This window comes from Felis catus, chromosome A1, assembly GCF_018350175.1.
Source record: "Felis catus isolate Fca126 chromosome A1, F.catus_Fca126_mat1.0, whole genome shotgun sequence".
Classification (NCBI taxonomy): domain Eukaryota; kingdom Metazoa; phylum Chordata; class Mammalia; order Carnivora; family Felidae; genus Felis; species Felis catus.
The window spans coordinates 71,037,203-71,049,530 of NC_058368.1; the positions used below are offsets into that span (position 1 = coordinate 71,037,203).

At 35.9% G+C, this 12,328-nt stretch overlaps 1 protein-coding gene across 11 annotated transcripts in view; it reads left to right on the forward strand.

The window, feature by feature from the left end:
- The window catches only part of CLYBL (citramalyl-CoA lyase), a 266,697-nt gene that overhangs the window by 221,948 nt on the left and 32,421 nt on the right, over window positions 1–12,328 (forward strand). For 10 of the 11 annotated variants that reach the window (XM_011280713.3, XM_019829047.3, XM_045055400.1 and 7 more), the window contains exons 5-7: window positions 371–464; window positions 1,840–2,007; window positions 6,561–6,685. In XM_011280713.3, the coding sequence (XP_011279015.1) occupies window positions 371–464; window positions 1,840–2,007; window positions 6,561–6,685 (387 nt within the window). Of the gene's footprint in view, window positions 1–370; window positions 465–1,839; window positions 2,008–6,560; window positions 6,686–10,703; window positions 11,244–12,328 lie in introns of those variants that run through there. The other variant, XM_045055414.1, reaches the window with a different exon arrangement.

Below are 12,328 nucleotides of genomic sequence, written 5' to 3' on the forward strand. Positions count from 1 at the left end.
TTTGAGAGTCTCTTAAGGCAAGAAGGAATTTTGGAAAAGCAGAAATAATTTATAGTACAATCAAAATGAGTTAATTCAAAGTTTCTCTAGAAATTAGATGAACTACGATTTGAATATTATATTAAAATACATTTATAACTATATTCCTACAGTCCATTAAGCAAAGCAAATCTATACAACATACTTATCTTGACAATATTAAATGCCTTTGAAAAGAAGTGAATTTGGACTACATTTTTAGGGCTGCTAGTTTGCTTTCAGCCAAACTGTGTGAAGAGTTGGATCTCTTTCTGTCACTTAAATACATCAGGCTGCTTCTCTCCAAACTGGTCACTTCTGTGAGATTTGGTTCTGTTCTTTTCCTTCACAGACCGTGTGTGAAGAAGCACTAAAGACCGGACCTCAAGTGGGTCTTTTTCTAGATGCTGTTGTTTTTGGAGGAGAAGACTTTCGAGCCAGCATAGGTATCACATTTCTCTCTCTCTCTTTTTCAGTCTCTATGTGTGCATGCATGTGTGCGTGCATGTGTGTGTGCGTGCGTGCGTGTGTGTATGGATGGATGTATTTTTTCTTAGCCCCTTCATGAATGGACATTTACATGACAATATATATTTACCAACCATGACAATGGTTGTTCAGCTGAATGGGCAATACTTTCTGATAATTTAGGGCCCCTCATAGCTGTCCTGCTTCCAGAACACTACATTATTACTTCTGTTCATGTATGAAATAATAAAAAGCCTGTTGCAACCTCAGATGTGGTTCAGGAACATATGACATCTACTTTGTACATAATAATATATGAACAACCTCTCCATTGCTTAAATATTTTATTTTCACATCAGTATGAGGGCTGTCTAGGCTTCTAACACAAATTTAAAGCAATTTCACACTTGCTTTAATGAATCATTTTCTACACTAAATGTAGTATGCAAATATTATTTAAAATAGATCCTAAATTCCTCCTAAAGTACATTTCGGAACTCTTCTTATTAAACATTTATTGAGATAGCATGCTAGTTTCCACTGATCTTCCCCATCCGTTGGTTAGTATGCCTCTGGTCTGGGTACAGGGATAACTAGAGACTGTGGGCATACCTAGAAAAGAGGCCAAAGCCACAAAGCATTTGCAGAACCACAGTTCCAGTGGCCTCAATACTGGCGCTTTCCCTGAGCAGTGTCACGGTCCAAATAGAAACAGTGATACTCCATACACACCCGCTCCTAGGGTGAAAGAAAAGGAACTTATTTTAATACCAGCCTTTCCAGGAGACTTTTGTGTTTCCGACAGTTCAGCGGACACTTTCTGCCTCTTTCAAAATGAGTGCCCTTCCGTTTCCCCAAGTTCTTCGTCCAAACCCTGAAGCTGCTCTATTTGGCTCAGAACCTTAGTTATGGCAGGGCACTGCAACCACAGCACGCAAATTTCTGTGCTCGGTGAGAGAAGTTAACCATTTCCTTGCACAGCCACTCGGCCACCTTTTGTGGTGCTGTCTTTGGATTGATACTTTCCAAGCAATGGCAAGAAGGAAAAAATATACCAGAAGTAATTTGGGACCCATCATTTGTGATTCTATCTCCTGAGATACAGGAGGGGCCTTTTCTTACTCCACACACAAGTAATGACACTGAACGATGCCTTCCAAGAGAAATAGACACATATGAAATTTAATTCTGCATCCACATATCCCTTTCTTCGTCTATACTAGAATCATAGTTTTGCTGGGGAGCAATTCCCAGGATGACATAGATGCCTTTACAAAGGGAGTTTCTACAATAGAAGGCTGGGTTTGGTTTCCAGAGTTAATGTCTCCCTTTGCTGTCAACATCCCATTTCAGGTGCAACAAGTGGTAAAGAAGCCCAAGATATTCTGTACGCCCGACAAAAGATTATTGTTATAGCGAAGGCCTTCGGTCTGCAGGCCATAGATCTGGTGTACATCGACTTTCGAGACGGAGAGGGGCTCCTCAGGCAGTCCAGGGAAGGAGCCGCAATGGGGTTTACCGGTATGACTCTTGATGACATCTTAGAAGCAGTATCTAAATTCGCAAACACTCCATAAAGGTAGAACTATAACCAGAAAGTCGTGTTTCTGTTGCAGCCACATGTCTCTTATACTTATATTATCTGGCGTGTGAAAAAACCATCTAGGGCAAGAACCTGCTATATAAGTGGTCATGGTTTCCTTTGGCTCCGCAAGTCAAAAAACAAAGCACTCGTTTTATTTTCTCTTTACATTAGTTACCACTTTTTCTCTTAAGTATTTTGTTTTTGCTGACCCTCAGGGAGGGATGAAGCTATTACAGAAGTGTTTTTGAGGGAATTGCCATAAGAACTTGGGTTGATGGATAGAAGAAAATTTTCCTCCAACGTTCAAAATATTAATTCATTTCTGAAAAACAACAGTGATATCTTCTTTGATTTTTTTTTTTTTTTACTTTTATATTCTCCTGCCACTTCAAGCCCCTTCCTTCTGTCCCACCTCCCAGTACGTGTCTCTGCACCTGACGACACCTACAGGCATTGGCTGGCACTCAGATCAGTGGGTCCCCTGCAATCCCATCCTGGAGCGCAGGCAGATATCTCTTGATTGCTATGTCCGATCACTCAGATCCCCAGGAGTCTGGAGAGCAACCGAAAATTGTGTTTTTGCAATAGAAATCCATTTTTTTCAAAACCACAGTAGGATTCTACACACAAACACACGTCTGCAGTTGTGTTCACTCACACACACACACACGCAACTGCAGATAAGAAACACCATAAGCTCTTTTATTCTTATTTCTTCTGCTGCTGCAAGTTATAAGACTATCATGATCTGAAATGAACCCAGATAAGAAGGAAAAGAGACAAACATCCTTACTATCCCTTTTGTAAATATTTTTGAAATGCAGCCAGTTAGGGATTATGGAGATAAATATTTCATACAGTGACCTTCAATGTAAAAGATCTCTTAATGGATGGTGGTTTAACCCCAAATAAAATTAAACAACTTAAGAAACAATGTTAATGTTACATTAGAATTAAATGAAGCTCTGACATTTGTTTTTGTTTTTAACATGAAGAGTCAAAATAAAATGTGATTCCACCACCAAATTTGTTTAGTAAACGAATGTGATCTCTTCTAGAGAAATAGTTTCCAATCATCTGAACTATTAATAAATGAATTCTCCCTTCATTTAATAGTGACTAAGAAAGAAAGAGTCCCTCTACCCCAGCCCTGAGGTTGTCCTTGTCTCTGTGGTGTGTTACACCTGCCTCTTTCCAATGACCAGTTAGGAATAGCCCAAATGGAAAAGTTGGAGAAACGCTCCATGAAATCTATCTAATAGACCTTGATGTTGTTGGTCTAAAATGTGTAGCACTGGCTGCCAAGCAGCCAGATGTTGCTGTGAAATGGGCACTAATTCAATAAAAAAAATTTTTTTTTAAAACACTGAATTGATGTTGGCCTGTGTCACCATCATTCCGTATAACCTGGGTGTCCTCAGCTACCTCTGGGGTAAATGTTTGCTCCAGAACTTGTAAAGGAGTTTGAGAATTTCTCCAAGAAACAGGACTGAATTAAATTGGTCCCTAATTCAATCGCAGAAGACAAGTTACTTCAAATCAGATTTAAATTTCTAGACTGTGCCCAACTCAGCGTGAGGAGCTTACGGGCTTGGCACTATTGTTTCTCAACAACAGGGAGTATTAAATCACACACACACACAAATGGAAGCAGGGGGAGAATGGGGAGGCACAGAGGGTACAGTGCCCATTATATATGCAAGTGAACAAGTCAGTAAAGTGGGGAGCTACACTTCATAACCATTTTGCAATTTTTAGAAAGAAGGGCTTTGTTGTCCCAATTATATTTCTACATACCAATAAAAGGTAATTAGTCTGATTATAAGATATGAGATTACTTGTAGTATTTTTAAACAATAAGGGCTTTCTTTGAGTATTTTAGACCCAGTTCTGATCTGTTTGTCCTAATTATTTGTCATTTAATTGCCATAACTTGGGCTTTGCACAGGAAGGGAGGACAGTGAGGAAGGAAGGAGGGACAGAAGGAAGGGGAAATACTCTATCTGAAGCAAGTGGCTGAAAGTTTTCAAATCAAGTGGAAGTATTGTGATATCTGTAACGCTGATAAGGGACAGTCTGTGCCATAAGGATTTTCTGTACTTTTCAAAATTATATATTATTTTTAATGAGTTGTATTTTTTTTAAGTTAGCCATGCAGCAAACAGTAGGTTATAGTTTCTTTTCTGCAGTCATTATTTCACTGGGCCACAGGCCATGCAGATTGATTTTAAATCAATGCATTGGCTCTATAAGTGGCTATTAACATTAGGAATTATTTTTATAAAAAGAAGCCAAAAATAAATCTTGGAATAAAGCTTCAACAGCTGACTTAGTCATCACAGGTATTCCAGTCCTGCATGCTGAGAAGAAAGATTATAAATATGAAGCACGGTAGGTTTTCTTCTTTTTTGCAGTCTTTTGTAGAAGACAAAAATGACACCATCATACAGTCACCTAAAAGACTTGACAGGTATTGATTTAAAGCACGATATATCAAGTGGTACTGTAAAAAGGATTTCATGGTCATAAATTTTAATGTCTTCCAATTTTGCACCCTCAGTAACTTGCCAATAACAGCTCTTCTGTATAAAATATTTGCTTCACTCCCACATGACATTAAAGTCTGATGTCCTGTTGTTGGGATATGTAAGAATCGACAAAAGATAACTTCATACATGGATGTTCATAAATTTCTGAAACTTAACACATATCTGAAAATTACCCTCATTACCTAAAAGATGGATACTTGCAAGCTATCCATGGTTTCAGAGTATTTCTAAATAGTTTGTTTTTCTCCTCAAGTCGTAGTGTCTGTACCAAGAAGTTCCCGTGAAATCTGGCTTTTAACACATCAGTATAAATTATGTACATAAATTATAAAATTCAGGAGTAACAATTAGTACAAAATGACTACCAGAACTGATATCCTTTATTAATAATATTGTAACAACAATTAGATTACTTAAAAAGAATTGCAATACCTACTATTAAAAAAAGCTCTCATTTATCATCACTGGTATTATTTGTTCCCTGAAATTATTCCTCAGTTTTAGTATATATGCTGCTGAAGCGAGCACAATTCCTCAAATAATTTAAAGCAGCTTTATTTGTATAGGGTTTTAATGTTGTATTAGTGTGCTGACAGATAAGAATGAAATAACAATGTGAAAGGGTTCTAATTCTGCTACTGTAAGAAAAGATACTGTTACATTTATTCATTTAAACTCTTTTCCTTGAAACACTAAGAATTTTTTTTTTTAACAAATATTGGGTTTTTTCCTATTCAATAGAATAATGAGAGTAACAGGAATTGACCGTTTTTAAAAACATCAAGAGTATAATTTGTACTGCCTAAATGTTAAAACAACTATTTCAAAAGCAAAACAAATTGATATATGGACAAATAAATTTAGGAGAGCAAATTATCATTAAGTGCACATTCATTTTTAAAGAACCAAATATGCCCATAACTTTATAATGTATGTAATAAAATATAACCTTGTCATTATTATATCATTAAGTTATGTTGTATTTTATTAATGACGTGATTCAATTGCATACTTCCCTGATTGTTGTTTCTTCTAATGACTTCATGATTTCATAGAACCCTGTGAGTCTTATGTTTGTGTAATGTTTTTACTTAAGATCCTTAAACTTAAGAAAGAAGCAGAAAGCTTTTTTAAAGCTATCACTACAGAGATAAGATTTCTTCTGGGGTATCTAAATATTGATAAGGAAATATTGAGTCTTCATTCTATTAAAAAATAAAAGGGAAAATCTGGTTATGTTTTTGGGTAGAGAAACTTTCTGTAACTTTTTTACTTAAACATTTTAAAACGGAGTAATCTAGAGACCAAACCACTGTTCAAATTTGCCTTCTGTGTCACTGTACTGAATAAAATATTTTCATTGACATCCAGTTTTCTGTTGGTGGTTAGAAATGGCACACTGTATTCATCTATAAGAAAGAAAATTAAATATGTTATTACAAGCCGCTATTTGACATCTGCTTCTGGTAAGCTTTATGAAAACCAACAGACTGCTCCTAAAAGAAATCATGGCAGGTGGGATAAATGATACAAAATAAGCAAAAGACAACTTGTAAAATTTGAAAGAGTTATATCATTTTTTTATACTTTAACTCAAAATAATCACTCTAATTTGCAGTTATTATCCTTTAAAGTTTCTGCCAAAGGATTAGCCAACGAGCTGCCAGTCTACCCACCTGTAACTAAAAATTAGAGATTATCTGCGCTAAGGTGGTATTTCTATAGGATAGGAAACACAATTATTCCCATTCTTCTAGGTTTCTTATGTGGTATTCTGGAAAAGCCTGCCAGATTGCAGTTCCTTTCTTTTTAAAAAGTTGTAAAATATTAGTTATTTTGCGTACAGTCTGTGAGACATTAGGAGGCTTTCCTGGTTGAAACATTTTGTTTGAACATCTGTTTGTTGTTTTGTGTTTCCGGTGTTATTAATCTTCTTGTAGGTAAGCAGGTGATACACCCTAACCAAATTGCCGTGGTTCAGGAACAGTTTTCTCCTTCCCCTGAAAAGATTAAGTGGGCTGAAGAACTGATCGCTGCCTTTAAAGAACATCAACAATTAGGAAAGGTAAACGTTTTCTTAATACCTTGGGTGAAACTGGTGTTTAAAATACCGTGGGGAAAAATATAAAAAATATATTGTTTCGTTTGTTTCAAAAACCGTTTCATTGAGAGGGGTAAGTTATGGGGGCAGGGGGACAGCATTCACCAGTGAGAAATTCACTTCAGGTAAATTGGCCCTTCCATGTTTCTGAATATTTTGCTAACTGGCCCTCAAGTCTCTCTATAGTTTATTCTGTTCATAAACTATATTGGCAGCCTTTGAGAAAATAGAAGTCTGTTTAGTTTTTCTCTACAGACTCAGATACAACCAACATTCATAGGAAAATAATTTTAGATCAAAGTGAGAGCAAGTTGTAATGAAATAAACACAGTTTGATCAAATGGTCCTTGTGGAGAGAAGAAATAAATTCCAAGTTATATTAATTTTGGGGCAAAAATGTACCAAAATCTCCTCCGGTTGAGTCATTTAAGAGTGGGAGGTTGTATATGTGTCTGTACCAATTTCTGGACCTGAGATTTGGATAGAATGGAGAGCAAATTAACGCTGGAGTACGGTTGTTCCTAATTTAGTGCATCATTGAGCCTCGCGTTTCCTGCTCTGTGGGTTTCTGCTATGTAAATATTGCAGTGGTGATGCGCAATCTGTCTCCACTTTGTGCCAGTAACACTTAAATTAGGTGTCGCCTGAAGGAAGATTTTATGCTACTCGCAGTATTGTCAGTTAATTATCTTAAAGGTTATTTGCAGTAATACCGTTTGACTCTTTTTAAGAGAATGGGGGGAAAGTTGCATTTATAAATCTATCCTAGAGGTAATATCTGAACTCGGCCTTGCTATTTACATAAGGAGTGGAGTTTTAATACCTACGATGCAAAAGTACTTAGGAGAGAAAGAATGTTGAAACATTACCAAGGTTCTAAATCTTAAACAGTCCCCTTTACAAAAAAAAAAAAAAAAAGACAAAACTGGCTCTGGGTGGTGAACTGGTGACATCAGTGTGAGAGGTACCACTTAACACTTTTCACTGGCAGTAAAAACACCTAAAAATCCCAGGACTTGGAAATGAGGGTAACAGTATTAAGTGGGTCACTCCCTCCGCTCATTATGGATACCTGCCTTCAGCTCTGACCTTGCACACACGTTCACCCTCACACACTCACAGGCTCATCTTTGCACAAACCTGCACTTAAAATCCAAAGGCAAAATATGTGATATTAGAAACATCCCATTTGGACTGACACCAATTTCAGGACAGTGTTCTTTGATTTCAAATCAGGAGTGGCTATTGGAAAAACACTGCAGTTTATAGAAAAATATTTTGAAGCTGACATTTGTGTTTTATGTTCATTTCTATATCTTGACTCCAAAACCCAGGTGCTCCATGAATACACATAAGTATTTACCTAAGAGAAGAGCCATGTACTTTTCCATTCATACATACCAATAACTCCATCCACTCCCCTCTCCTGCCTGTGCCTGTGCACACATTCACTAAATGTTCTACACCTCTCTGTGTGTACCTTCTGCCAGCTAAGAATATGCATGTGATAAATACTTCTTACTGAAATAATAAACTGAGGCAAGATATGGGTCATCAAAATGGCAGACCAAGCAGAGTTCCAGTCTGGGTCAACACTGCCTCCGTTAATGGTCTACCCTGGTTTTCACATTGGATTACATCAAAGGATGCCTCTTGGTATTGTAAGCAGCTAGAAGTATGGGAGAGGTTACCCTAAATTTCGGTAGCCAGCAAACAAAATTCAAACTAGAAACATACTCTTTTGCTGGCATTTCAGTTCTTGAATGAAAGCAAAAACATTTTTCCATCATATCTTAAAAGTATTGTTCCCAAACAAAATTGTCCCAAAGTGTCCTTGCCTTTTGACGATGGCAACTTAAATGTTAAGTTCTGAACTGGCTTTTTTTTTTTTTTTTTTTTTTTAATAAGAAATGCTCTCTTGTTGGAGTATAAGCTTCCACAACAGTGTGACAGGACAGCTTTTCTGAACACAGAACCTCAGAAATTAGAGCAGAAGGGAGACTTACTATTAGGTCATTTCCTCTCTGCCCCATTGCTGTTTGTTTCCTACAGCAAATTCTCCTGGTGCTTTGTCCAGCAAGGTTTAAATGATTCAAGTAATGGGGCTTCCAGTGGGGACATATGGTTATTTTATCCTGTTCGCATGTTTCTTTCACTTTGCCTATAAATTGGCTGGTCACAAAAATTGGGTCTGCAGGTAGGTGACTCTGGGTCTTGAAGGGTCTTGGGGTTTAAATAATGTGCGTTCTGTTTGTAAAGATTTAGTATAAATAGGTTGCTCAATTGTATAAAGTATTGCTTCCAACAAACACCTAATCTGTTTTATTTCAAATGTGAATCACTGGTGAAAACATCTACCCTCAGATATTTTGTCCAAAGCACAGGTGACTCTCTCAACTACAGGAAACTGATAGTTTGTGTCCTAGTGAGACAGTTACAAATTTCCAAAAGACCCTTTTTTCCCCACTCGGATGAAAATTTCATTCAAGTAATGTTTTTAAGTAGAAATGACCCAAGAAAGCAAAATTATATATTTTTGCCTTGCTCTACTTCTACTTAAATTGTATTTAAATTATATTCTGCCCTGAGACCAAAGCCATAGCTGAAGTTCACAGGTAATGCTGGTTCATTTGTGTTTTCTATAGTAATAATAATTATTCTTATACCATAACTATAATAATTATTATCAAAAATAAAAGTTCTACCTTTTCTTCTGTCCCTTCCAAATAACAAAATTTGTGGGAATACTTAGATCACAAGTAGGTAACTTACTGGAGTTCAGTTTGGTGTCACAGAATTTTTTGTTGTTTTATTTTAATTAGAAGATGTCCCCTTAGTCTAATGTCAGGTAAAAAATACTTTACATTAAAAAAATAATAATCTGCTCATATAATCTGTCACCATTCAGCATAGTGGTACCATTTGGGATAATGATACTAGTGACTGCTTTGTTTCAGGAAACTATAGATATTTATAGGCTAAAGAATTTTGCCTGGCACAACAGTCCCCACGAATAGGAATTAGGCTATAGATTGACATTACAAGCTCACCTTTCTTGTAAAAATCTGTTGGAAAAGCTTAAAACATTTCACATACTCTATGCTATGCTCCTATTTTAATTCCCATAAGCTAAAATATGTCTAACTTGCAGACATGAGTCGTGAGATATATGTCCACAATATTAATCAAACTTGAGTCTTTCTCCAATCCTTCCAGAAAAATATATTTTGAGATATAACCTTCATGTCATTAATTATTTTAGCTTCAAATTATTGGTAGAAACTTTAGCCAGGATAAATCACTTTCCATGTGATTTACTTTAAATTTATAAAGGATTTTCTTAAAGGCTGATTTTGTTTCTGTTATTTTTTCCATATTAGTGGCAATTCCACTATTTGAAAATTCTCTATTCAGAACTGAATTTAGAATTGCTTATTAAAAATATGATTTTGACAGTTCTTTTTTTATCAACTAAAAATTGTGCATAGTATTAATATTGGATAACTGAAATGAAAACATCTCAAGCAAGTATTTAGTTTATGTCATGATATGTAACTTACGTGTTAAGTACATATAAATATTTATGCAATATGTATACATTCATATATTATGATATAGCATATTTTTTCATGTCTCTATTATAAACCCAGTGCTAAATGTTTTCTCTTTTCATATTCATTTCTTCTTGGGCAAAAAATGACAGCTAAAGGAAATGATTAATAGGTAATTCTAGATATCTTAATATAAGAATTCACCATTCGTTTATAAATGGAGACTCTAACAGAAAAAATGTGAAAGAATAGCAAAGTATATTACATGTGATAGATTTTAAAGATACTTTGCCAGAATATTCCTGTTTCTGCAGTATCCTACCACAAATACGGCTATGCGTCATTTTCAGTTTTACTCAGATCATTATAGGTGCTTCATTTGGTTTTAGAAGGATTTCGTCTAACTTTTTCGTTATTTTCATTTGTTACAGCTTCACAAGCTGGCTAAAAACCAAGGAAGAGGAAATGTTCCCCTTTAAAATCTAGGTTCAGTTAACAATTATAAAAGGTCAAAAACAAGGTCACTACTTGACATAATAACTGTAAACATCATCGAAACATTCTACTTTCACTCGCGAGAAAACAATAATGTAAATTAATAAGTTTACATTAATAAGCAAACCCTCTGCTGGAATATAAATTGGGAATTTATATCTTATTAAAGAAAGATTTTTTTTCCTCATGTGAGTCTTTTCATCTAGAGAATTACAAAGAATAATACCCACCCCCCTCCACATACTGAAAGCAAATTATTTTCATAGGTATCTGATTGCAGCTTATACACCTTTCATTTGTGTTTCCAAATGCAGGGCTTTACAAAAGAAATACTGTTTGGGCCAGATGGCCTTCTAGAAGACTCCCTGAGAGAACTCAGAAGTCTCTCTAGCCAAAAATATTGTTTCCGCTTATTCAAGTGCCAGAAATCCCACTGCCACTCTTTCACGCAGATCAAATAAACCATCTAAAGATTTGGTTGTTGTCTTTGTCAGCTGAAAGGGTTGATTCCACTAATAGACAACAGTGTACCCTCCCACACCCATGCATCCCACCACCCACAGCCTTTCCCCCTTTATTTGTAAGCAGGAATACGAAAATCAGAACCGAGTGATGTCTGGTGAAAATGAAAGATGAAGGAACATAACCTTACTTTTGAGATGCATAGTTATTACATTTCTCCCTTTATTTCCTTGTTCATTTAATATTTTTACAATTATATGCCATAGATTTGACTTTAAAAAGTCAAATTCTTTAAAAAGCTGATAGTCTGCCAATGAGGACTTCAAGGCTGATATATGATTCACAACAAATTGCAGATCTAAACATGTATATCAAGGCAATACAGTTCTAGTGCTGATAGATCCTATTTCACAGTTTTAGTGGCAAATGGTTTAGTACTAGAGGATAAGAGATCGTATATGTAGGTTAAATCTGCTGATTTTTAAAGTTGTTTGCTTCGACCTTAATTTATAGCATGTTCTCAGGGATATTTTAATCAAAATTTTTCTATTCTGATTTATAGTCTCAAGAAATTTTTTTTGCTCAATTTCAATTAAAAATATAATTCTTTTAGTTGGATAAAATCTCAGAAATCTTCCAGTTAAATTATTTCAATTTACAACTTAATACACTAAGACTCAACAAGGGTTTAGAAGCTACCCAAGGCCACTCACAGCCAAGGTGGTGATAGAGCCCCAACCAGAATTCAGGGCAAACTTTATAAATAAAGATATGAACATAGTTGGCATCAGTGAGGTTTCACTTGGGTCCTGGTGACCCTAGGCCAATGACCAAAACCAGAGAGAACCTTAAAAGTATTCAGTCACAAACAAAATGTGAATTTGGTTAGTTCACATTGGTATCTTTTTCTTAGTCATACGCTTTTTTTTTTTTTTTTTTGCCTGAGCAGAAACTGATGAGGAGGGAAAGAGCAAGAGTATCCGTGTGCCTTCCCAGCACTCCCTGCCATCATTCCCCACATGGTGCCCTCCTTCCCAATTCTGTCCTGCCCCAGAAAGACTTCTGCTCTGATCACCACACACCCCGTTCTGTTCTATTA